Below are 24,633 nucleotides of genomic sequence, written 5' to 3'. Positions count from 1 at the left end.
TTTTTTATAGTGAGAAGTCAATTAGATGTGTCTAATATTGAAACATTTACTTTAAACAAAAAACTCAACCTCTTAAATCTATTTTCTTAACCTTAGAAATGAGTCTTTTAGGAAAATCTCATGTAATAAGGAAATGTTTGAAGTTCAGTAATTCCTTCAGTTTCAGTTCATTTTCTTTTTATGTTAAATTTAAGTAAAATTATATTTATTACATTTTACTTTAAAAATAGCACATGTAGGGCTTCCCTGGTGGCGCAGTGGTAGGGAGTCCGCCTGCCGATGCAGGGGACGCGGGTTCGTGCCCCGGTGCGGGAGGATCCCACGTGCCTCGGAGTGGCTGGGCCCGTGAGCCATGGCCGCTGAGCCTGTGCGTCTGGAGCCTGTGCTCTGCAACGGGAGAAGCCACAACAGTGAGATGCCTGCGTACCGCAAAAAAAAAAAAAAAAAAAATAGCACATGTAGTATGATTTACTCCATTTTTAAAAAATGTTGAGTGTAATGTTACTTGAATTTGACATAAAAGGGAAATTGAGGTTAAACTGAATATTGCTTTTCTTCAAAACAAGATATCATTTACTAAAAGGCCCCACTAAGGTTAAAAAAGAGCTTATGAAAAAAATAAGACTATGTGTGGACCTTGTTTGGCTCCTAGTTCAAACAAACCAGGTATTCTAAAAATGCATTAAATAATTGATGGAATTTGAATGCTTACTGAATACTTGATAATATTAAGGAATTTTTTTTTTTTTTTGGCGGTACATGGGCCTCTCGCTGTTGTGGCCTCTCCCATTGCGGAGCACAGGCCCCAGACGCGCAGGCTCAGCGGCCATGGCTCACGGGCCCAGCCGCTCCGCGGCATGTGGGATCTTCCCGGACCGGGGCACAAACCCGTGTCCCCTGCATCGGCAGGCGGACTCTCAACCACTGCGCCACCAGGGAAGGCCCTATTAATTTTTTTTAGGTGTGAAGTATTGCATTTTTTTTCCTTCATCTCTTGGGGAAAGTATTGTAATATTTTATGGATGATATGTTACAGCAGCTGGGATTTGCACTGAAATAATCTGGAGTTGGGGTGAGAGGTATAGATGAAAGATTGTACTGGTAGCTATTGAAGCTAGATGATGGATACATAGAGGTTAATAATCTCTATAGTTTGTGTATGTTTGGAAATGTTAAACCAAAAATGTGTTTAGAAAATGGTGTTGGGGTCATGTTTTCTTAAACCACATGATTCCAATTTAGGCAATATCCTATTGACTCCCTGTTATGAAAGATTAAGAAATTACCTCTCTCACAGTTTCTTTTACTTCTACTTCCCAATATTTTATGAAAATTTATAATGTATATGTTCTGTTCCATAATTTACACAAAGCTGTTCTATGAAGGGAAGCCCCACAACTGGGGTGGGGGGAGAAGCAGATGGGAAAATTGGTGGGTATGAGAGAAGATATGTGTATTGCATATATAAAGAAAAATCTGGTTTTACATACACCAAAATGATAATAGGATGATAGAATTATGAGCAATTTTTATTTTATTTTTTATGATTCTTTTTTTCTTTCCATATTTTCTAAAATATATGTATATTACTTTTTAATCAGGGAGAAAAGATCTATTTGAAGACAAAAGATATATCTGCATTTACCTAGCTTGGCTCTTCTGAGGTTTGAACATACCATAAATGCCTTTATGTGTTTCTAAATCTATTTTAAATCATTTGAGGAGTTGTAGGGAAGTAGATTTAGCACCTTAGACACATTTTCAGATTTTTTACTCCCCCTTTTCAACTTTCTTTGGATGGTGTGTAGCAATGAAAATTCCATTTTCTCATAAGTAACAGATTGTGGGAAAAGAAAGGCATGTAAGTTACTGTTACTGTTTTTGGTGCTAACAATCATTTAAACATTTTTTAGAATAAAAAATTGAGGACAGTTTTACTGGCCAAAATGAGATTTAAAGCTTATGTAGGAATATTCAAAGATTACCAGTTGCTTTCCTTTATTTTGTATTTCCTTTTCACTGACAAGGCATTTCCATGTTGTTTTTATTTTCTGAACTTTTGATAGTGGTTTTTATTTTAAAAAGGGTGCAGGGAGAGTTCCCTGATGGCCTAGTGATTAGGATTCCTGGCTTTCGCGGCTTGAGAAATTGCATCCATTTGTCTAGGTTTATAATCCATTCTTCCCAATCATGCTGAAATCATCTGTTAAACCAGAATAACATCCAGGTCACAGTTCCTTATTCCCCATTATGATTAAGCAGAGTGAGCTTTTATTAATGCTTAATCTCTTTTCTAAAATGTCTCTTTTGACATGGATGGACCTAGTGACTGTCATACACAGTGAAGTAAGGCAGAAAGAGAAAAACAAATATCATATATTAATGCATGTATTTGGAATCTGAAAAAATTGGTATAGATGATCTTATTTACAAAGCAGAAATAGAGACACAGACCTAGAGAACAAATGTATGGATACCAAGGTGGAAGGTGGGGGGATGAATTGGGAGATTGGGATTGACATATAGTGTAGCACAGGGAACTCTACTCAGTGCTCTGTGGTGACCTAAATGAGAAGGAAATCCAAAAAAAAAGAGGGGATATATGTATACGTATAGCTGATTCACTTTGCTGAACAGTATAAGCTAATACAATATTGCAAAGCAACTATACTCCAATAAAAATAAATAAATAAAATGTCTCTTTTGGCTCTGTGGACATAGAAATATTAATTGGAGTTAGAATGAATCACATTAATTTATAAAAGAGGAATTTAGATCAAATCCTGGAAGCCACTCTTTTTATAGAGCACATCAAAGGAAAATAGTAAATTAACTCTTCTTAAAGGAATTTTTTAGAGGAAAAAAATGAAATAAAATTTGTTTTGCTTGTAAAACTTTTTTTCGTGTATAATTTTTGATAACACTGGAGATCATCATGCAGACATTGGGCTGTGGAACTGGGCATATAGAAAAGGCTTCAAGAAGACACAGTAAAATTCTTTCTCTCATGGAAAGTGAAGCAATTTTTATGTTGAATCTTCAGATTTGGTCGGGGAGAAAGAGTTTTTTTTCAGTGTAGATAATTTGGAAAAATTAGAAAACCACTTTTTTGGTTGGTTTGTAGACATTATTTTACATAATTATGATAATCCTGAATATACAATTATGTATTTGCCTGTTTTTCATTCAAATTTATCGTAAGGATTTTCGAACTATATTTTTAAAAACTCCTTTTAATGATGCTTTAAGTTTCTTTGCTTTCTTTCCTCTTTTTACCCCAAGCAGGCAATTTTAAGATCTTTAACCTTCATTGTTGTTTTAAGGTGTGTCTATAAAGAGGTTTGAATACTTCACTAGGCAGAAATTCAGTGCAAAGTGTTGACTGTCTGAATTTATTGAAATCTTATTGTCCAACCTTTTACAAGAATAAAATAGCATTATCAAAAATTTCTATGTGTATAATCTTTGACTCAAAAATTTCTTCTAGGAATTTATTCAACAGAAATATACATACAAATGAATTTCTTTATAGCATTTTTTTATAATGGCAAAAAATTGTAAACAACCGATACATACATCAGTAAGGACTTGGGTAGATAAACTATAGTGCATTTAGGGGCTTCCCTCATGGAGCAGTTTTTGAGAATCTGCCTGCCAATGCAGGGGACACAGTTTCGAGCCATGGTCCAGGAAGATCCCACATACCATGGAGCAACTAAGCCCGTGCGCCACAACTGCTGAGCCTGCGCTCTAGAGCCTGCGGGCCACAACTGCTGAAGTCCGTGCGCCTTGAGCCCGTGCTCCGCAACAGGAGAAGCCACCACAATGAGAAGCCCACGCACTGCAACGAAGAGTAGCCCCCGCTCACCGCAACTAGAGAAAGCCCAGAGGCAGCAACAAAGACCCAACGCAGCCAAAAATAAATAAATAAATTTACTAACAAAAACAAAAAACTATAGTGCATCTAAAATGCAGTACTGGGCTTCCCTGGTGGCGCAGTGAGAGAGTCCGCCTGCCGATGCAGGGGACATAGGTTCGTGCCCTGGTCTGGGAAGATCCCACACGCCGCGGAGCGGCTGGGCCCGTGAGCCATGGCCGATGAGCCTGCGCGTCCGGAGCCTGTGCTCCGCAGCGGGAGAGGCCACAACAGTGAGAGGCCCGCGTACCGCAAAAAAAATTTAAGTTAAAAAAAATAAAAATTAAAATGCAATACTGTGCAGTCATAACAATGATTGAGGTAGCTCTGTGTTTAGTGATGTGGAAAGATATCCAAAATAATGGCTAAGTGGAAAAGTTGCCACTCAATATGATCTTATTTCTGTATGTAATATTAACAAATATATAATAGACTATGTATGTAAAATCTAGAAGATATCCACTAAACTGTTATGTGGAGGTGATAAGATTATAGGAGACTTTTACTTTCTAAATTATACATTTCTAAAATATGATCTTTTCTTTTTTTTTTTTTGACAATCATCTATTACGTTTATAATCAAGACAAAAAATCTACTATCCAAAGATCTCATTCTGCCAATCCTCCAATAGTCTCTGTTGGTCATGAAGTAGTGTGCAATTTTGGTATTTTTAGTAGATCCTAAAATTTTTCTTTTTCTCTTTTCCCTCATGTATATAGCCTTTGGTAATTAAATCTAATGACTGAATGGTGAATTTCAGTATACATGTGCTAGATCATCCTGTATACTAAAGCAGTGGCCCTTTAACACAGCATCTTTATTATAGATGGTTTGAGAATTTACCAAGACAGCTCCATGTATTTAGAGCAAAATGGACTTACAGTTATAATCATTTTTAAAACTCTTCATGTGTATTTTTATACTTTTTTCTATTATGGCATATGATTCAATAAAAAGTTAAAAAACATTTGAAGAGTTTTATATAATATGAGATACTATTATGGGAAAGGGTGTTATTGAAAAACATACAGTTTATACATCCTGGTCTCCATTGCTGCTTTTTTTTTTTTTTTTAATTCATTTTTGGCTGCCTTGGGTCTTCACTGCTGCGCACGGGCTTTCTCTAGTTGCAGCAGGTGGGGGCTACTCTTCCTAGCAGTGCGCCGGCTTCTCATTGTGGTGGCTTCTCTTGTTGCAGAGCACAGGCTCTAGGCCTGCGGGCTTCAGTAGTTGTGGCACGCAGGCTCAGGGATTCTCATTTATGGTTCTGTTGACAATCTGACATCACTGTTACTGAAACAGAAGTTATATGGTCAGGCAGAAATGAAAAAACAAGAAAAACTTTCCTCTAATTGCTTTAATACTGGCTGAAATGTTTGCACACCTGTTGAGATTCATAAAGTCATCAGGATTATATAAAAGTTATGCCTAAGTATGTTATATATTATAAAGTAAAGTTATAGTTTAACCTTAACGAGGCAGCTAACTTGTATAAACCAAGTATTAATTGGGAAATAAAAGGCTTACTCCCTCCTTAAAGAGGAGTTACAAGTATTACTCCTGAAGTAGCCACGAGGCGGGCAGTGGAGAGAATTAATCCCAGGTTTTAGTCTAAGATCAGGCCCTCAGGAAATTTGGATATGTCTAGGGATGCTTATGATTCAAGCTGACCTTTTGCCAGGTTAACATATTTACTCTCAATCATAAATTTATGCTTTCAAAAAACATTTATTGAGAAATACTGTATATCAGTCATATACTCTCTCCCTAAGGAATTTATAGTCTACTGAGGACAAGCAGTTGGTTGCAGTGTGATATAATAAATGATAGGGGAGAAGTAGACACACACACACATACACCCAGGTGAGGAATCTAACCCAAAGGATGGAGTGGAGGGAAAGATAATGTTGGAGAAGGTGACGTGGAAGATGTGACCCTTGTACTCAATCCTTAAGAACAAGGAGGAGTTGAGTAAAGAAGAGTATTGGTTCTTCTAGACAGAGAGAACTGTGTGTGCAAAGGCCAGTAGGCAAAAATGATGCATTAAGAGTACTTAAAATGGTTCCAGAAAGCTGGGGCATAGTGTTCTAGGGGAAAGAAGCCAGAGAGAGACTAGTAAGCAGCCTCCTGATTTAAGAGCTATTACTAAAAAATTTGGATTTGACTGGGAGGAGCATTTGAAAGATTTTTAAGCAGAAGGGAAGGGAGTTATATGATTAGCTTTGAGCTTAAAGATCATCCTGGCTGTGGGAAAAATGGAATTAGAAGACCTCTACTTCTGGCAGTATAGTGGTAAGACTTAATTTTTAATGTATTGTTGGGCCTTTGGAATGGAAAGGAAATCTTCAGAGCCCCCAAACAAACACCAAAATTAAAATCCTAGACTTGAGCAAAAAACAAACATGAAAACCAGATTGCTCTGGGGCAAATTACCAGATCAGTACAGAGATTCAGGAATTAGGTGGTCAGGAATAAACTTTTGGGTTGAAATAAAATGTAGAAGATAGGTTTAAATGTGGTCCCTGTTGTGTGGCAGTCTCCCAGTCCACCATGCCTTACTCTCAGCAGAAGCAAGTGCAGATCTTCCTCTCTAGAGGAAAATATCCTCAATTTAGGCCTCCAGAATCTCGTAGATTCAAAAAAAATTAAATATGGACCTCTTAATCAAATATCATCAAACATACAAAGAAAAATACACGTGAGAAAGAATCAGCAGAAATAACAAATAATAGGTCATTCAAGGACCTTAGATATTAAAATGATCAACCAATATGAAGTATCTATGATATTTTTAAGGAAATATAAGAATCACAAAATGAACAAGAAGAAATGATCACAAATGACCAGGCAAATGTGAAAAATAACTAAATAAAACTTTTAGAGATGAAAAATAGTTGAAATCAAAATCTCAGGGATAGTTTAACATATTAAATATAAATGGAGAGAGTAAATTGGAAGCCAGATATGAACTAACTCTTGTGAAATCAATTTAGAGACAAAGGAAATGGAAAATATAAAGGAGAGATTAAAAGACATGGAGGTTAGAATAAGAAAGATTGAAAGAAAGAAAAAAGGAAATGAAGGAAAGCCAAAATTCTTAGAGATAAGAATTGAGAATTTTTGAGAAGTAAAAAATGAACGTAGAGGGCTTCCCTGGTGGCGCAGTGGTTGAGAGTCCGCCTGCCGATGCAGGGGACACGGGTTCGTGCCCCGGTCCGGGAGGATCCCACATGCCGCGGAGCGGCTGGGCCCGTGAGCCATGGCCGCTAGGCCTGCGCGTCCGGAGCCTGTGCTCCGCAACGGGAGAGGCCACAACAGTGAGAGGCCCGCGTACCGCAAAAAAAAAAAATGAACGTACAGACACAGGAAGCATGTTACCAAATAGGATGCGTAAGTTCACACAGAGTCTTGTTGTAGTCAAACTGCAAAACACCAAGAGAGAAGACCTTAAAGGACCAAAGAAAAAAGTCAAATCGCCTACCACAATCAATAAGAGTGATAGATTTCTCACTGTAACAGTGGAAGTTAGGAGGGCATAATATCTTCAATGTGATAAAGAGAAAACTATCAACCTAGAATTTTATGTCCGGAGAAGCAGTATTTTAAAAACAATGGTAAAATAAAGACATTTCATATAAACAAAATAGAGTTTGCCTCCAACAGACTTTCATTTAAGGAAATTCTACTTTAGGAGGAAGGAAAATGGTACCAGAAAGGAGGTCTGAGATGCATGAAGGAATGGTCAGCAAAGAATTTGGTAAGCAACCGAGTAAATCTAAACAAGGGCTACCTGTATAAAATAACGATGATGCTAATAATGATGTCTAATTTGTGAGGTTAAAAAAAAGATAAAATATTGGCAAACTAGGAGAGTGATTAATATATTGATTTGTTTTAAAAATAAATTCGATCTTGTATGAATTTTAAATGATCATGCATGTTAAAATTTCAAAAATAACTTCCTAAAGAAAAGTGAATGTACAACTTCCAAATCAATAAAGTGGAAAACTGGAATTTTTAAAAGATGTTTTTTAATTCTTTGCCACCACTTAGCTTTGTGACCTCTATCATATTACATAACCTCCATAAGCCTTAATTTCCTCATCTTTAAAATGTGGATAATAGTAATAACCTCCCTTATAAGATTGTTGTGAAGATGTAATCATATAATGCATGCAGAAAAGCTTAGCACAAATCTACTGCATAATAAGTGTTCAATAAATATTAGACATTACTGTTATTACTAGTGACTTAGTCTTGGTGATGCTTTAAAGCCATGCTAGAATCTGCCAACATCACACCCACCTTCTCTCCAGTGAGAGGGAACGCTACACACAAAGATAGCTAAAGAGTGTTAAACAGTTCTGATAACACTGATGGGTCTTCCTTGTGTTAATCATAGCTCCTTGTTCAGAACCTTCAGAATTTAATATTGCCTTTCTATAAAAAGTTCAGAGCATCAAGGCTTTCCACAGCCTAGCCCAACCAACTTGATCTCATGAGTTCTCTTTAAATTCTTGAGTTAAATCTGTAAACATATTTGAGGTCTCCTTCCTTGACACTTTTACTTGGAACGCCCTTTTGAAGAATAGGTAAAATTTGGATGACTTCCTTCATCTGGAAAATCCACCTTCTCTGCTAAATTCAACCTATTCTTCAAACCCCAGCTCAAGTCCCATAAGAGTTTCTGACTACTCTAGCCCAAAAGTGATTTATAATTTGAAAAACTATCATCTAAACCAAACTTCCGGGACTTCCCTGGTGGTGCAGCGGTTAAGAATCCACCTGCCAGTGCAGGGGACACGGGTTCGAGCCCTGGTCAGGGAAGATTCCACATGCTTTGGAGCAACTAAACCCGTGCGCCACAACTACTGAGTCTGCACTCTAGAGCCTGCAAGCCACAACTACTGAGTCTGCATTCTAGAGCCCACAAGCCACAACTACTGAGCCTGCGTGCCGCAACTACTGAAGCCCACATGCCTAGAGCCCGTGCTTCACAGCAAGAGAAGCCACTGCAATGAGAAGCCCACACACCACAACGAAGAGCAGCCCCCGCTCGCTGCAACTAGAGAAAGCCTGCGCAACAACAAAGACCAAATGCCACCAATAAATAAATAAATAAATAGATTGATTAATTAAAAATAAATAAACAAACAAGCCAAATTTCCTATAGTGATTTATGCCTGTCTCTTCTACTCCATTTTCGGTTGAGCTTTTATTTAAATTTTATATTATCACAGAAAATTTTCCTGGAGTTTGTATGGTCTTTCCAGCTACATTTTCAGCTCCTTAAGACAGTGGCTATTAACTATATACCTTTGTATTCCCTATAGTTCCTAGGGAAGAGAAACTAACATTTAAGTGCCCATGATATGCCAGGTACCATACTAAATGGTTTCTTGTATATATCTCACTTATTCCTCACAATAAACTTATAAGGATAGATATCAGTGCCCCCATTTTACAGATGAGGACATTGTACTTGAGAAAGGCTAAGTAACATACCCACGGCATTTAACTAGTCAGTGGCAGAGCTGACTACACCACCCATCAAAATAGCTTGCAAATAATACATGTCTTGGAGGCGTAAAAGGCTCAAATGATTTATACATTTTTCTACTTGACCTATTTGTATTCCACTCTGAAATTTAGAGTGTCATGGAAACAGATATCAAAGAAACCAAAAGTCTTCTCAAAAATTAAAATTTGGCATGCCAATTGTTAACTAACAGCCAAACCACAGGAATTCACAAAGACCTTGAAGTTAGACAGAAAGTCATACTTTGGGGTAGGGGGGTTAGATTAAGGGACTTAAAGAGATTTTTTTCATTTATTTTATACGTTGCCTTGAGTTCATGTAATGTGAAGTGAAATGAATCACACAACAAAGTGGACCATTCTTTGGGTGCTTACCGCAAGTCCATATCCCTTTCAGAACATTCTTTCTCTTCTCTTTTCCCCTTTCCTAGGGTTACACATCTTTCTGGAATGACTGCATATCATCTGGCCTGCGAGGGGGCATCCTGATAGAGCTGGCCATGCGAGGTCGAATCTATCTAGAACCCCCCACCATGCGTAAGAAGCGACTACTAGACAGAAAGGTAGAGCGTCCTCTGCGAACATCCTCTTATGAAAGGGCAGATATCAACAGTCCATTTTGGATGAATAGGAAGATTTGAGTAGTGAGACAATATAAATATTACTTATTCAGTTGTCCCATTGTCTAGCAGGTTTAATTATCCTGTAGCAGGGAAAGAAATCCAAGTATCCATGGTCAAAAGAGTTATAAGAAATTCATGATTTTGTCTTCCATTTTTATGCAGAAAAATCACATTAGGATGGTGTTGATTATTTTTCTCTATATATCTGTACCTATAATATTATGAAATAGAGTATTGTATATGAAGAGGCAAACGTGGGTCAAGTGCAGTCTTTACTTAACTCTGATCATCCTCAGATAACCATTCAATTTCCCTCCTTCCAAGTATTTTGCAAGTTCTCTCTAGCCTATGAGGTATACCGCTCTCTCCATTTTCTTACTACTCATTTTTCCACTCACAACTTCACTGTCATACTCAGCAGTCTACTGAAACTACATTCTTAGGTGTCACCAGCTAATTTTCAGGCTTCCATTTATTTTTCTCTTTTAACCTATATGTGGTGTTCAACACTTTTGACTACCTCTTACTTGAAACTTTCTGTTCTTTTAAAAAATTATTTATTTATTTATTTGTTTGTTTTTATTTGGCTGCGTCGGGTCTTAGTTGCAGCATGCGGGATCCTCATTGCACCATGCGGGCTTCTCTAGTTGTGGTGCATGGGCTTCTCTCTAGTTGTGGCATGTGGGCTCAGTAGTTGCAGTGCACGGGCTTAATTGCCCCACAGCATGTGGGATCTTAGTTCCACGACCAGGGATCAAACCTGCATCCCCTGCATTGGAAGGTAGATTCTTAACCATTGGACCGCTAGGAAAGTCCCATCTGTTTTTGACCTTTGTTATATTACATCTTCTTGCTTCTCTGGCTGTACCCTATTTCCTTTACTTTTCCATTCCTTAACATCTAAGTCTCAGTTTGTATCACTTTGTATAACTTTTGGAGATATCATTTACTTTTACAGCTTCATCTATCACCCCCATGATATATTAACTCCCAAATTTCTAGGCCTGTCTTCTTTTTCCACCCCCAGGAACATAGTTAAGTATTGTCCAGACATTTCAACTTGGCTTTCCCATATCAGTTAAAACCAAACTTCATCAACTTTTCCTGACTTTCCTATCTTTACTAATTGTTTCACAAGTTGGTTTTCCAGGCTCAAAGAGTTATTGAATCTTTTCTCCATTATCATTTATATCCAGTTTGTCATTGGGGCCCACTTCAAATGTTTTTTTATCTCCCTATTATCACCCCATACTAGATTTTAAATTTCTGAGGACAGAGAAAATATGTTATGCTGCTTTGCATTTCCTTTGACTTAACCAATAATATATGTATAGCATATTGAATAACTTTAATTTGAATGAAGTATATCAACCAGGGTCTCTTGTTTCTTCTTTTCTGAAAGGTACTACTAAAGTCAGACAGCCCAACGGGTGATGTTTTACTGGATGAAACTCTCAAACACATCAAAGCAACTGAACCCACAGAAACTGTCCAAACATGGATAGAGCTACTCACTGGTAAGATGACTCAGAATGATTTAAAAATCCCACATTTTATAATTTTTATCCTACTCTTAAGGTTGGGAGAAGAAGTATAGAAGGTCAGGGTGCTGCGTAAGATATATATGGTTCACTGTTTAACTGTACTAATGAGGGACAAAAAAGACATGATTAATCAGTACATAAAGTTTTCCAGAGCTTCATCTTACCTCTTTCCACCTCATAAGCTCACAAGAAATTTTTTAACAACCATGTTGATGTATAATTCACATCCCATACAGATGACCCATTTAAAGTATACAATTAAATGGATTTTAGTATATTCACACAATTGTGCAACCATCATCACAACCTAAGTTTAGAACATTTTCATCATCCCCAAAATAAACCCCATACTCATTAGCAGTTTTCCCCACATTTCTCCAACCCTCCTGCCCAGCTACAGGCAACCACTAATCTACGTTCTATCTCTGTAGATTTGCCTATTCTGGATATTCCATATAAATGAAATCATACAACTTATGGTTTTTTGTGACTAACTTCTGAGGATAATATTTTCAAGGTTCATCCATGTTGTGGCATGTATTAGCACTTCATTCCTTTTTTTCTCAAGGGCAAGTTCAAAAACTTTAATATGAATAATCAAGCCTAAGGCATAATATTTTAGGAGAATATTCCACAGGGCACTTTGAGATCCCAGCCAGTGTCACCTTCTGGAACAATTTTTTTTTTTTTTTTTTGCGGGCCTCTCACTGCCACGGCCTCTCCCGTTGCAGAGCACAGGCTCCAGACGCGCAGGCTCAGTGGCCATGGCTCACAGGCCCAGCAGCTCCGCGGCATGTGGGATCTTCCCGGACTGGGGCACGAACCCGTGTCCCCTGCATCAGCAGGCGGACTCTCAACCACTGCGCCACCAGGGAAGACCTGGAACAATTTTTTTAACTGAAGGTTTTATTGAGACATTTGTATATTCACATGCAGTTGCAAGAAATAATACAGAAAGATCCCTTTATATGCTTTGTCCAGAATCTCCCACTGGTAACATTTCTCAAAATTTTAAAATATGACAACCAGGATACTGAAATTGATACAATCCACCAATCTTATTAGAATTTCCCCCGCTTTTTTTTTTTTGGCCACACTGCATAGCATGCAGAATCTTAGTTCCCCAACCAAGGATCAAACTTGTGCCCCCTGCAATGGAAGTGCAGAGTCTTAACCACCGGACCACCAGGGAAGTCCCAAGAATTTCCCGTTTTAATTTGACTCCTTTTTATTGCCAAATAATATTTCATTGTATGGTTATACAACTTTAATTACTTATTCATCAGTTGATGGACATTTGAGTTATTTCCACTTTTTGGCTATTATGAATAGTGCTGCTATGAACATTCATAGACAAGTTTTTGTGTGGACATGTTTTAACTTTGGGGGGGTATATAGTTAACTTTTTATTGTGGTAAAATATACATATTTATTATCTTAATCATAAGTGTACAATTCAGTGACATTAAATACAGGCACAGTGTTATATAACCATCACTTCTCTCTACCCTCAAAGCTTTCACATCATTGCAAACACCCCTCTTCCTCCCTCCCCTCATTCCATCTACTTTCTGTCTCTATGAATTTGCCTGTACTAAGTAACTCATATAAGTGGAATCATATAATATTCTCCTTCTATGTCTGGCTTATTTCACTAAGCATGTTTTCAAGATCCATTCATTTTGTAGCATACATCAAAATCTCATTCCTTTTTATGGTTGAATAATATTCTACTGTATGTGTATACCACATTTTGTTCATTTCATCTGTTGATGTACACTTGGGTGTTTCCATCTTTTGGCTATTGTGGATAATGCTCCTGGGAACATTTTTGTACATATATCTGTTCAAGTCACTGCTTTCCATTCTTTTGGATGTATATCTTGGAGTAGAATTACTGGGTATGTGATAGTTCAATGTTTTGAGAAACCACCAAACTGTTTTCTACAGAGGCTGCACTCTTTTACATTCTTACCAGCCAAGTGTGAAGGTTGCAGTTTCTCCACATCCTCATCAGCACTTTTTATATTCTAATTTTTGTTTTGTTTTGTTTTGTTTTTAATTATAGCCATCCTAGTAGGTGTGAAGTGGTATTTCACTGTGGTTTTGATTTGCATTTCCCTAATGATTAATGATGTTGAGCATCTTTTCATGGACCATTTATATATCTTCTTTGGAGAAATGTCTATTCAAGTACTTTGCCCATTTTTGAATTGGCTTCTGTTGTTGTTGTTGAGTTTTAGAAGCTCTTTCTATATTCTAGATAGTAATCCCTTATCAGATATATGATTTGCAAATATTTTCTCTCATTCTGTTATTTCTTCATTTTATTGATAATAACTCTTGATGTACAAAAGTTCTTAATTTTGATGAAGTCCAACTTATCTACTTGTTGCCTGTACTTTTGGTGTCATATCCATGAAATCTTTGCCAAATCTAATGTCATAAAGATTTTCCCCAGTGCTTTATTCTAAGAGTTTTATAGTTTTAGTTCTTAAATTTGGTTCTTTGATCCATTTTTACTTAATTTTTGTATATGATATAAGGTAAAGGTTCAGCTTCATTCTTTTGCATGTGGATATGAAGTTTCTCAGAACCATTTGTTAAAAATACTATTCTTTCCCCCTTGAATGGTGTTGGCAGCCTTGTTGAAAAATCAGTTGACCATATCTGTGAGGGTTTATTTCTGGGCTCTCTATTCTATTGCATTAATCTGTATGTTTGTCCTTATGCCAGTACCATACTGTTTTACTTACTGTAGCTTGGTAGTAAGTTTTGAAGTTGGGAAAGTATGAGTCCACTAACTTTATTCTTCTTTTTCAAGTTATTTTGGCTGTTCTGGGTCCCTTGCAATTCCATATGAATTTGAGGATCAGCTTTTCCACTTCTGTGGAAAAGGCTGTTAGAATTTGATAGGGATTGTGTTGAACCTGTAGATCTGTTCGGGTGGTATTGCCATTTTAACAGTGTTAAGTCTTCCTGTCCATTAAAAGAAGCTCAGTCTGTCTTTCCATTATTTATGTGTTCTTTAATTTCTTTAAGCAGTGTTTTATAGTTTTCAGTGTACAAATCTTCCACCTCCCTGGTTAGACTTATTCCTAAATATTTAATTTTCTTAGACATTATTATAAATGAGATTGCTTTCTTAATTTCATTTTCAGATTATTCATTTCTGATATATAGAAACAACTGATTTTTTGTGTGTTCATCTTGTACCCTGCAACTTAGCTGTGTTTATTAGCTCTAGTAGCTTTTTGTGTACTTTGGGGGATTTTCTATCTGCAAACAGAGATAGTTTTAGTTTTTTCTTTACAATTTAGACGCCTTTAATTTTTTCTTTCTTGTCTACTAGCTCTGGCCAGAACTTCCAGTAAATTGTTGAATAGCAGTGGTAAAAGCAGGCATCCTTGTCTTTCTTGTTCCTTGACCTTTGGGGGATCTTTTACAATTAGCTTTGAGGTTTTCATAAATACTCTTTATCATGTTGAGGAATTTTTCTTTTACTCCTAGTTTCCTAGAAGTTTTTATCATGAAATGGTGTTTGTTTTTCTCAAGTTGCTTTCCTGAGTCAAGTGAGATGATCATGTGGGGTTTTTTTTCATTCTGTTAAATGATGTATTACATTGTTTGACTTTTTATTGAGTTAAAATTGGCATAAACATTATATTAATTTCAGGTGTACATCATATTGATTCAATATTTGTACATATTATGAAATGATCACCACAATAATTCTAGTTAGTATCCATCATCACACATAGGTAGTTTTTTTTTCTTGTGTGAGAACTTTTTAAAAAAAATATTTATTTCTTTGGCTGCACTGGGTCTTAGTTGCAGCACATGGGATCTTCATTGCTGCATGCAGGATCTTCATTGCGGCATACGGGACCTTTTAGTTGTGGCAAGTAGGATCTTTAGTTGTGGCATGTGAGCTCTTCGTTGTGGCATGTGGGATCTAGTTCTCCAACCAGGGATCGAACGTGGGCCCCCTGTGTTGGAAGCATGGAGTCTTAACCACTGGACCACCAGGGAAGTCCTGAGAACTTTTAAGATCTGTTTTCTTGGAACTTTCAAATATATAATACAGTGTTATTAACTATAATCACCATGCTGTACATTACATCCCCAGGATTTATTTATTTTAAAACTAGAATTTTGTATCTTTTGATCTCCTTCACCCATTCTGTCATTCTCCCCCTCCCTGCCCCTAGCAACTACCAATCTGTTCTCTGTATCTATGATTTTGGAATTTTTTGTTTTTGTTTTACATTCCACATACAAGTGAGATCATAATAGTATTTGTCTTTCTCTGTCTGACTTTTTTTTTTTATAGATTTATGTGGGCATTCAGCCTCACTTATTTATTTTATTTTATTTTATTTTTTAAAAAATATTTATTTATTTATTTGGTTGTGCTGGGTCTTTGTTGCAGCAGGCAGGCTCCTTAGTTGCAGCTCGCAGCCTCCTTAGTTGCAGCAGGAGGACTCCTTAGTTGCGGCTCGCAGGCTCATTAGTTGCGGCAGGCAGGCTCCTTAGTTGCAGCTCAAGGGCTCCTTAGTTGCAGCATGTAACTCTTAGTTGTGGCATGCATGTGGGATCTAGTTCCCTGACCAGGGATTGAACCCAGGCCCCCTGCATTGGGAGCACAGAGTCTTCACCACTGTACCACCAGGGAAGTCCCTCTGTCTGACTTACTTCATTTAGCATAATGCCCTCAAGGTCCATCCAGGTTGTCATGAATGGCAAGATTTCCTGTTTTTTATGGTTGAATAATATTCTGTTATATGTATATGTGTTCATATATGTATGTGTGTGGTGTGTGTATATACATATACCACATTTTCTTTATCCATTCATCCATAATTGATATTTAAGTTGCTTCCATGTCTTGGCTATTATAAATAATGCTGCAGTGAACATGGGGTGCATATATCTTTTCAATTCTACTCAGAAGTAGAATTACTAGATTATATGGTAGTTGTAATTTTAAGTTTTTGAGAAACCTCTATACTGTTTTCTTTTTTTGTAATTAAAAAAATTTTTTTTAATTTTATTTATTTTTTTGGCTACATTGGGTCTTCATTGCTGCACATGGGCTTTCTCTAGTTGCGGTGAGTGGGGGCTACTTTTCATTGCAGTGCGTGGACTTCTCATTGCAGTGGCTTCTCTTGTGGAGCATGGGCTCTAGGCGCGCAGGCTTCAGTAGTTGTGGCATGCGGGCTCAGTAATTGTGGCTCATGGGCTGTAGAGCACAGGCTCAGTAGTTGTGGCGCACGGGCTTAGGTGCTCCGCGGCATGTGGGATTTTCCCAGACCAGGGATTAAACCATGTCCCCTGCATTGGCAGGTGGATTCTCAACCACTGCACCACCGGGGAAGTCCTATACTGTTTTCTGTAGTGACTGGGCCAACTTACATGTTCACTAACAGTACACAAGGGTTCCCTTTTCTCTATATCCTCACCAACAGTTGTTATTCTTGGTCTTTTTAATATTAGCCATCTTAACAAATGTGGAATGATATCACACTATGGTTTTGATTTGCATTTCCTTGATGATTAGTGATGTTGAGCGCATTTTCATGTGTCTTTTGGCCATTTGTATGTCTTCTTTAGAAAAATGTCTATTCAGGTGCTCAGCCCATTTGATTTTCTGTTACATTCCTGGGATAAATTTTACTTGATCAAGGTGAATAATCATTTTATTATGCTGTTGGATTCAGTTTGCTAATATTTTATTAAGAATTTTGCATCTATATTCATAGGACTTATTAGTCTGTAACTTTCTTTTCTTGTGATGTATTTTTTTAATTTATTAATTTATTATTATTTTTTGGCTGCATTGGGTCTTTGTTGCTGCGCGCGGGCTTTCTCTAGTTATGTCGAGTGGGGGCTACTCTTCATTACGATTCACAGGCTTCTCATTGCGGTGGCTTCTCTTGTTGTGGAGCACAGGCTCTAGGCGCACAGGCTTCAGTAGTTGTGGCACACAGACTCGGTAGTTGTGGCTCACGAGCTAGGCTTAGTTGCTCCACCTCATGTGGAATCTTCCCAGACCAGGACTCAAACCCATGTCCCCCTGCATTGACAGGCAGATTCCTAACCACTGTGCCACCAGTGAAGTCCTCTTGTGATGTCTTTATCTGGCTTTAGTATCAGGATAATCCTTGCCTCACAGAATGAGTTAGGAGGCATTCCCTCTTCAGTTTTTTGGAAGACTTTGAGAAGGATTTGTGTTAATTCTTGTTTAAATGTTAGGTAGAATTCACTGATGAAGCCATCTGGTCCAGGACTTTTCTTTTTGGGGAGGTTTTTGATTACTGATTTCATCTTTTTTTTTTTTTTTTTGCGGTACGTGGGCCTCTCACTGTTGTGGCCTCTCCCGTTACGGAGCACAGGCTTCGGACGCGCAGGCTCAGCGGCCATGGCTCATGGGCCTAGCCGCTCCATGGCACGTGGGATCTTCCCAGACCGGGGCATGAACCCATGTCCCCTGCATCAGCAGGCGGACTCTCAACCACTGCGCCACCAGGGAAGCCCTGATTTCATCTTTTTACTTGCTATAAATCTGTTGAAATTTTCTATTTCTTCATCAGTCAGTTTAGATAATTTGAGTGTTTCAGGGACTTTGTCCATTTCTTCTAGGTTATATAATTTATTGGCTTACCATTATTCATAGTATTCTCTTATAATCCTTTTTTTAATCTTTGCAAGGTTAGTTGTAATGTCACCACTTTAATTTCTCATTTTAGTTGTTTGTATCTTTTCTCTTTTTCTTTGGCAGTCTACCTAAAAGTTTGTGAATTTTGTTGATCTTTTCAAAAAACCAACTCTTTGTTTCTTTGGTCTTCTTTGTTGTTTTTCTGATCTCTCTTTTTGTTCATCTCTTCTCTAATCTTTATTTCATTCCTTCTGTTAGCTTTGGGTTTACTTTGCTCTTCTTTTTCTAGTCCATTAAAGTGTAAAGTTAGGTGATTGATTTGAGACTTACTTTTTTAATTTAGGCATTTACAGCTATAAATTTCCCTCTGAGCACTGCTTTCACTATATCCCATACATTTTAGTGCATTGTGTTTTCATCCATTTCTAAGTATTTTCTAATTTCCCTTGTAATTTCTTCTTTGACCCATTGGTTGTTTAAGCTTGTTTAATTTACACATATAGGCAAATTTTCATTTTCCTTCTTTTACTTATTTCTAATTTCATCCCATTGTTGTCAGAGAAGGTACTTTGTATGTATCTTTTGAAATCTGTTGAGATTTATTTTATGGCCTAACAAGTGGTCTGTCCTGGAGAATGTGCCATGTACACTTGAGAAGAATGTGTATTCTGCTGTTAGGTGGAGTGTTCTGTATATGTCTGTTAGGCTTAATGAGTTTATTATGTTGTTGAATCTTCTATTTTTTAATTATTTTCAGTCTACTTGATCTAAGTCTCATTGAAAATGGGGTGTTATAAAACTGTCTACTTCTGACTGTTCTGCCCATTTTGCTTCATATATTTTGAGCCTGTTCTTAGGAGTGTAAATATTTATACTTGTTATATCTTCTTGTTGTACTGAACGTTTTATTAATATATAATGTCTTTCTCTGTCTGTCTTACCTTACATAATTTTAAATCTATTTTGTCCAAAATTAGTATAGCCACCCCTGCTGTCTTTTGGTTACTATTTGAATGGAATATCTTTTTCTATCCATTCACTTTCAGCCTATCTGTGTCCTTTGATCTAAAGTGAATCTCTCATAGACAGCATATAATTGGATTATGTTTTTTAACCCATTCTGCCAATTTTTTCGTACTATTAAGTAGTTTAATCCATTTATATTTAAAGTAATTACTGATAAGGAGACAGTCAATTCTGCCATTTTGCTGTTTGTTTTCTTTTTTAAATTAAAAAAAATTTTTAATTAATTTTTTTATTTATTTTATTTTTGGCTGCATTTGGTCTTCATTGCTGCACACAGGCTTTCTTTAGTTGTGGAGTGGGGGCTACTCTTCGTTGTGGCACACGAGCTTCTCATTGCAGTGGCTTCTCTTGTGGAGCATGGGCTCTAGGCCCACGGGCTTCAATAGTTGTGGCACACGGGCTCAGTAGTTGTGGCTCGCAGGCTGTAGAGTGCAGGCTCAGTAGTTGCGGCACACGGGCTTAGTTGCTCCACAGCATGTGGGATTTTCCCAGACCAGGGCATGAACCTGTGTCCCCTGCATTGGCAGGCGGATTCTTAACCACTGCACCACCAGGGAAGTCCCTTTTTTTTTGTTTTTTGTTTGTTTTTTCCTTCAGCCTCACCACACAGCTTTCAGGATCTTAGTTCCCTGACCAGGGATTGAACCCACACCCTTGGCAGTGAAAGCACAGAGTCCTAACCACTGGAACACCAGGAAATTCCCTACATAGTGTTTATTATATGTTGCTAGATTTGTTTGCTAGTATTTTGTTGAGCATTTTTGTACCTATATTCATAAGGGGTATTGGTCTACAGTTTTCTTGTGAAGTCTGTCTCCAGTGAATAAACTGGGTGAACCAACACACACCCAATAAATAAACATTTTCTCTCATTTCTTGGTTTACTTCCATCTAGTGTGCTTTTGCATTAGCAGGAATATCTAAGTGAGAGTAATCAGAAATTACTCTGATTTCCTTATCAGAGTAATACTGTGTAGACTAAGGAAGTGTTCCCTCCTCTTCCTCTTCTTTTTTTTTAAGCATTTGTGAAGGATTGGCATTAATTCTTCATTAATGTTTGGTAGAATTACCAGTAAAGCCATCTTGACCACACTTTTCTTTGTGGGAAGTTTTAAAGTTACTATTCAATCTATTTACTTGTTATATATTCAAACTCTCTCTTTCTTGTTGAGTTGGTTTAGGTAATTTCTGTATTTCAAAGAATTTGTCCATTCTTCTAGGTTGTCTAATTTGTTGGCATCCTGTTTTTCATAGTATTTCCTTATAATTCTTTTTATTTTTGTAAGGTCAGTAGTGATGTCTCCTCTTTCATTCCTAATTTTAGTAATTTTGAGTCTTCTCTCTTTTTTCCTTGGTCACTCTAGGTTTGTCCTTTTTTTTATCTTTTCATTGAACCAAGTTTTGATTTGATTTTCTCTGTTTCCTCTCTAATCTTTATTATTTCCTTTCTCCTGCTTGCTTTGGGTTTAGTATGATCTTCTTTTTCTAGTTTTTTAAGATAGAATGTTAGGTTATTGATTTGACATCTCCTTTTCTAATATAGCATTTGGATCATAAATTTCCCTCTTCGTACTGCTTTAAGCTGCATCCCATAAGTTTTGGTATGTTGTGGGGTTTCTTTCATTCAACTCAAAAGTATTTTTTAAATTTTCCTTGTGATTTCTTCTTTGACTCATTGGTTATTTCAGATTGTGTTGTGTAATTTCCACATATTTTTTAATTTCCCAGATTTCCTTCTGTTATTAATTTCTAGTTTAATTCCATTGTGATTGGATAGCATACTTTGTATGTTTTCAGTCCTTTTAAATTTATTAAGGTTTGTTTTATGGCCTGGCATATGGTCTATCCTGGAGAATGTTTCCTGTGCACTTAAGAAGAATGTACATTCTACTGTTATAGGGTAGAATATTCTATAGATGTCTTCTTAGGTCTAGTTGGTTTATAATGTTGTTCAAGCCTTCTATTTATTTTTCCCATAGGTGAGACCTGGAACCCTTTCAAATTACAGTACCAGCTGAGAAATGTAAGAGAGAGAATTGCAAAGAACCTAGTAGAGAAGGGTATTCTAACCACTGAGAAGCAGAATTTCCTCCTATTTGACATGACTACTCACCCAGTGACCAATACAACAGAGAAGCAGCGACTAGTGAAAAAGCTTCAAGACAGTGTCCTAGAGCGGTGGGTAAATGACCCTCAGCGTATGGACAAGCGAACACTAGCACTACTGGTGCTAGCCCACTCCTCTGACGTGCTAGAGAATGTCTTCTCCTCTCTGACAGATGACAAGTATGATGTGGCAATGAATCGGGCCAAGGACCTAGTGGAACTGGACCCTGAGGTGGAGGGGACAAAGCACAGTGCCACAGAGATGATCTGGGCTGTGCTGGCAGCCTTCAATAAATCCTAAAGCCAGCAGGTGGGTTTCTCCTTTTCCCTTACTGGCCAGTGACTGTCAGAGACACCATCAGCAAGCTTTGTGTGATGAGATGTTTTCCATCATGTTTTTTCCTTCTCTTGAATCAAACTCGTTATTTGGGGAGAGCAACTTCAAGGCTCCTGTATAGACCTTGACTATTATAAGCAGACTTTATTTTTCCCTATACTTCCACTCCAGAGGTGAATAAACTGGGTGAACCAACACACACCCAATAAATAAACATTTTCTCTCATTTCTTGGTTTACTTCCATCTAGTGTGCTTTTGCATTAGCAGGAATATCTAAGTGAGATTTGGATTTCTCTAGCCACAGAATGTGAATGAGATGTAGAGCAAACCATTTATCATATTTTTAAAATTTTATTTTCCATTTTAAGTATATGTTTTCAGTCTGTCTCTCAGGCTCTGCTAAGTAATGTAGCTTGTTGAAGTAACCATCTCTTTGAATAAGGGGCAATGGAAACAAAACTAATTTTCGGAGCATATGGTCTCTGGGATATAAATGCGTGTCCCGCTAGTGGTTTTCTCATTTTTCCTTTTCTAACCTAATGAGAATATTCCAAATGTGATTACCTGGTTCTCACAGTCCTAGAACCAGAAATATATTCTCTACTCTCTCTCAGCATTATCCTACTCCATCATTCATTAGAACAGAAGTCTAAATGAAAAAAATGTATCTCTCAACCACCTTCTTCAAGCAGTCAGCAATACAATTTGCAAAGGGAGGTGGCATCAGAATTTCCTCTCTTTAGCACATGACTATCCTGATTCCTCCTGACTACTTTAAATGTCCCTGCTCTGATTGAATTTAGGGAGTTGTAAATTTCAATTGCAGAAAGCAGCATCCTGAGTCCAGACAATATATCTAAACTCTAGATCTTCTTGTTCCCTATTTTGGCTTCCTACATAAATTGATAGATTCTGTCTATATTTAAGGGTTCTGGAGGTACTTTTATCTATATTTAATCCACAGATACCCTTCTAGTCATTAGTCTTGTCTCAACACAACCATCTGTCTAACCAAATCGCTAAAACATTTTTTAATTCAGTAGTGAATGCAAACAGAAGCTTATTAAGAAAAATCCTGTTTAGAAGGGCAATTTGTTCTTAAAAGCATCCTGATATAAAGTCCAGTATTTGGGAATATAAAGAGGACAGGCACCAGACTGTGCTAATGTCAAGCATTTGTTATGCTGATACTTTTAATGGATCTTGCCTCTTGACAGCTACAGAGAAACGGGCTATCAAAGGGCTAATACAGATGATCCAGACCTGACATCAAATCTTCCTGATCAGAAGTAATTAAATGAATGATTGTAACTTTCATCTTCTCCCCTAAACCTGTCTAGCTCCACAAAATTCCCAACTCAATTAACTTTCTTTTTTCACTTTTAGGTATCACTTAGGTGACTGGAGATATAAATTTTAAAGTGAAACAAATTCTTAAATGTGAAGCTGAGTAGAGCTTCAGTCTGGCTCTCTAAAAGTATAAAAACCAGTCCCTGGTTGCCTCTACCTGACTTAGTTTTTTCTTTCCATATGAAAACAATTCAGCATGAATTGAAACCAGGTTTTCCTGTGGAAAGTTTCAGCTTGATTGGGAGAGTAGAAGTTGAGTTCTTTCTAGCAACTCTTGGTCAGTGTTTATTTTTATATTGTATCTCGATAAGATGAAGATGTCTTCAGTTTGAATCTGCATAATGTTCACTGCAAAACACCTTTTCATTTAATGCATATGGCCTTCACATTTCTGTATAATAAAGATTATTGTCTCTGGTATCTCTGTGCAGTTTTACAACTTCAGTTATTTTAACTGGAAATGAGAACTTTTCACACAAGGCCAGTAACACTCCCGGTTTACACTAGGATACTAGCCTCTGTTTCATCCTGTGTGGAAAATTAGGCATACACAAATATTACAATTGTAACATATATATACTGGAGGGCAGGGCATGTTAAGTCTAACCCGAACACCAGCTAATGTAAAGTCTGAATAGTGTCTCCATCTCAAGCAAAATAAGTTACCCAATTACACCATTATTACCATGAAAATAATGAGTATATTCTATCCTATTAATAACTACTTGCACGTGACACGTGAACTTACTGAAGAGCTGAAAGTCTTAGGTTGCAAGTGTAGGTAACATACCTAACTATAACAGAGTTAACAATGTGTGAAAAGAAAGATAATTGAGCTTGTAATTGGCTTCTTGTTCTTCACTTTTATAATGTCTACAGCATAAAGGACAATAAGAAATGTATTTACTAGGATTGTTTATACTTGTTATTTTTATTTCAGAAAAAGTATATTGTTTTCCCATAAGTCATCCTTTGTAACAATGTTTCTCAAAATGTGGTGCATCAAAATAACCTTTGTGGGAGTGAGTACTTTGCCAAAATACAGGTTCCTAGTAAATCAGTCTCTGGGGTTGGGGGCTTAGGAAGCTGCATTTTAAACATAGTCTTACACGTTAAAATAAGCTTACACGTTAAAATTTGGGAACACTGCTTTATATTTTATTGCCTATAATTCATTCATCCAAAAAAATATTGAGTACTTACAAATTAAATGGCACTTGCTAGGTGTGACAATAAAAAATTGTGTAGGACACAATTTCGGCCCCCAAGAACTCACATTTAAGTGGGCAAATAAGATACTTTGTGATAAATGCTCATGTGGAAGTAGAAACTTAATTTTTTTTTTTTTTTTTTTTTTTTTTTTTTGCGGTACGCAGGCCTCTCACTGTTGTGGCCTCTCCCGTTGCGGAGCACATGCTCCGGACGCGCAGGCTCAGCGGCCATGGCTCACGGGCCCAGCCACTCCACGGCATGTGGGATCTTCCCAGACCGGGGCACGAACCTGTGTCCCCTGCATCAGCAGGCGGACTCTCA

General features: G+C 37.3%; 1 protein-coding gene across 3 annotated transcripts in view; it reads left to right on the top strand.

Annotated features, from left to right (window-relative positions):
* Positions 1 to 24,439, top strand: part of GOLPH3L (golgi phosphoprotein 3 like) — a 38,272-nt gene extending 13,833 nt beyond the window's left edge. For 2 of the 3 annotated variants that reach the window (XM_060029437.1, XM_060029427.1), the window contains 3 exons: positions 9,887 to 10,018; positions 11,481 to 11,595; positions 21,286 to 24,438. In XM_060029437.1, coding sequence (XP_059885420.1) covers positions 9,887 to 10,018; positions 11,481 to 11,595; positions 21,286 to 21,713 — 675 coding nt within the window. In that variant the 3' untranslated portion in view covers positions 21,714 to 24,438. Of the gene's footprint in view, positions 1 to 9,886; positions 10,019 to 11,480; positions 11,596 to 21,285 lie in introns of all 3 variants that reach the window. The other variant, XM_069541331.1, reaches the window with a different exon arrangement.
* Positions 24,440 to 24,633: the final 194 nt, after the last annotated feature.

Source organism: Delphinus delphis, chromosome 1 (genome assembly GCF_949987515.2).
Source record: "Delphinus delphis chromosome 1, mDelDel1.2, whole genome shotgun sequence".
NCBI classification, from domain to species: Eukaryota; Metazoa; Chordata; class Mammalia; order Artiodactyla; family Delphinidae; genus Delphinus; species Delphinus delphis.
The sequence above is the reverse complement of the archived record's forward strand: the minus strand, read 5'-3'. Positions and strand labels throughout refer to the sequence as shown.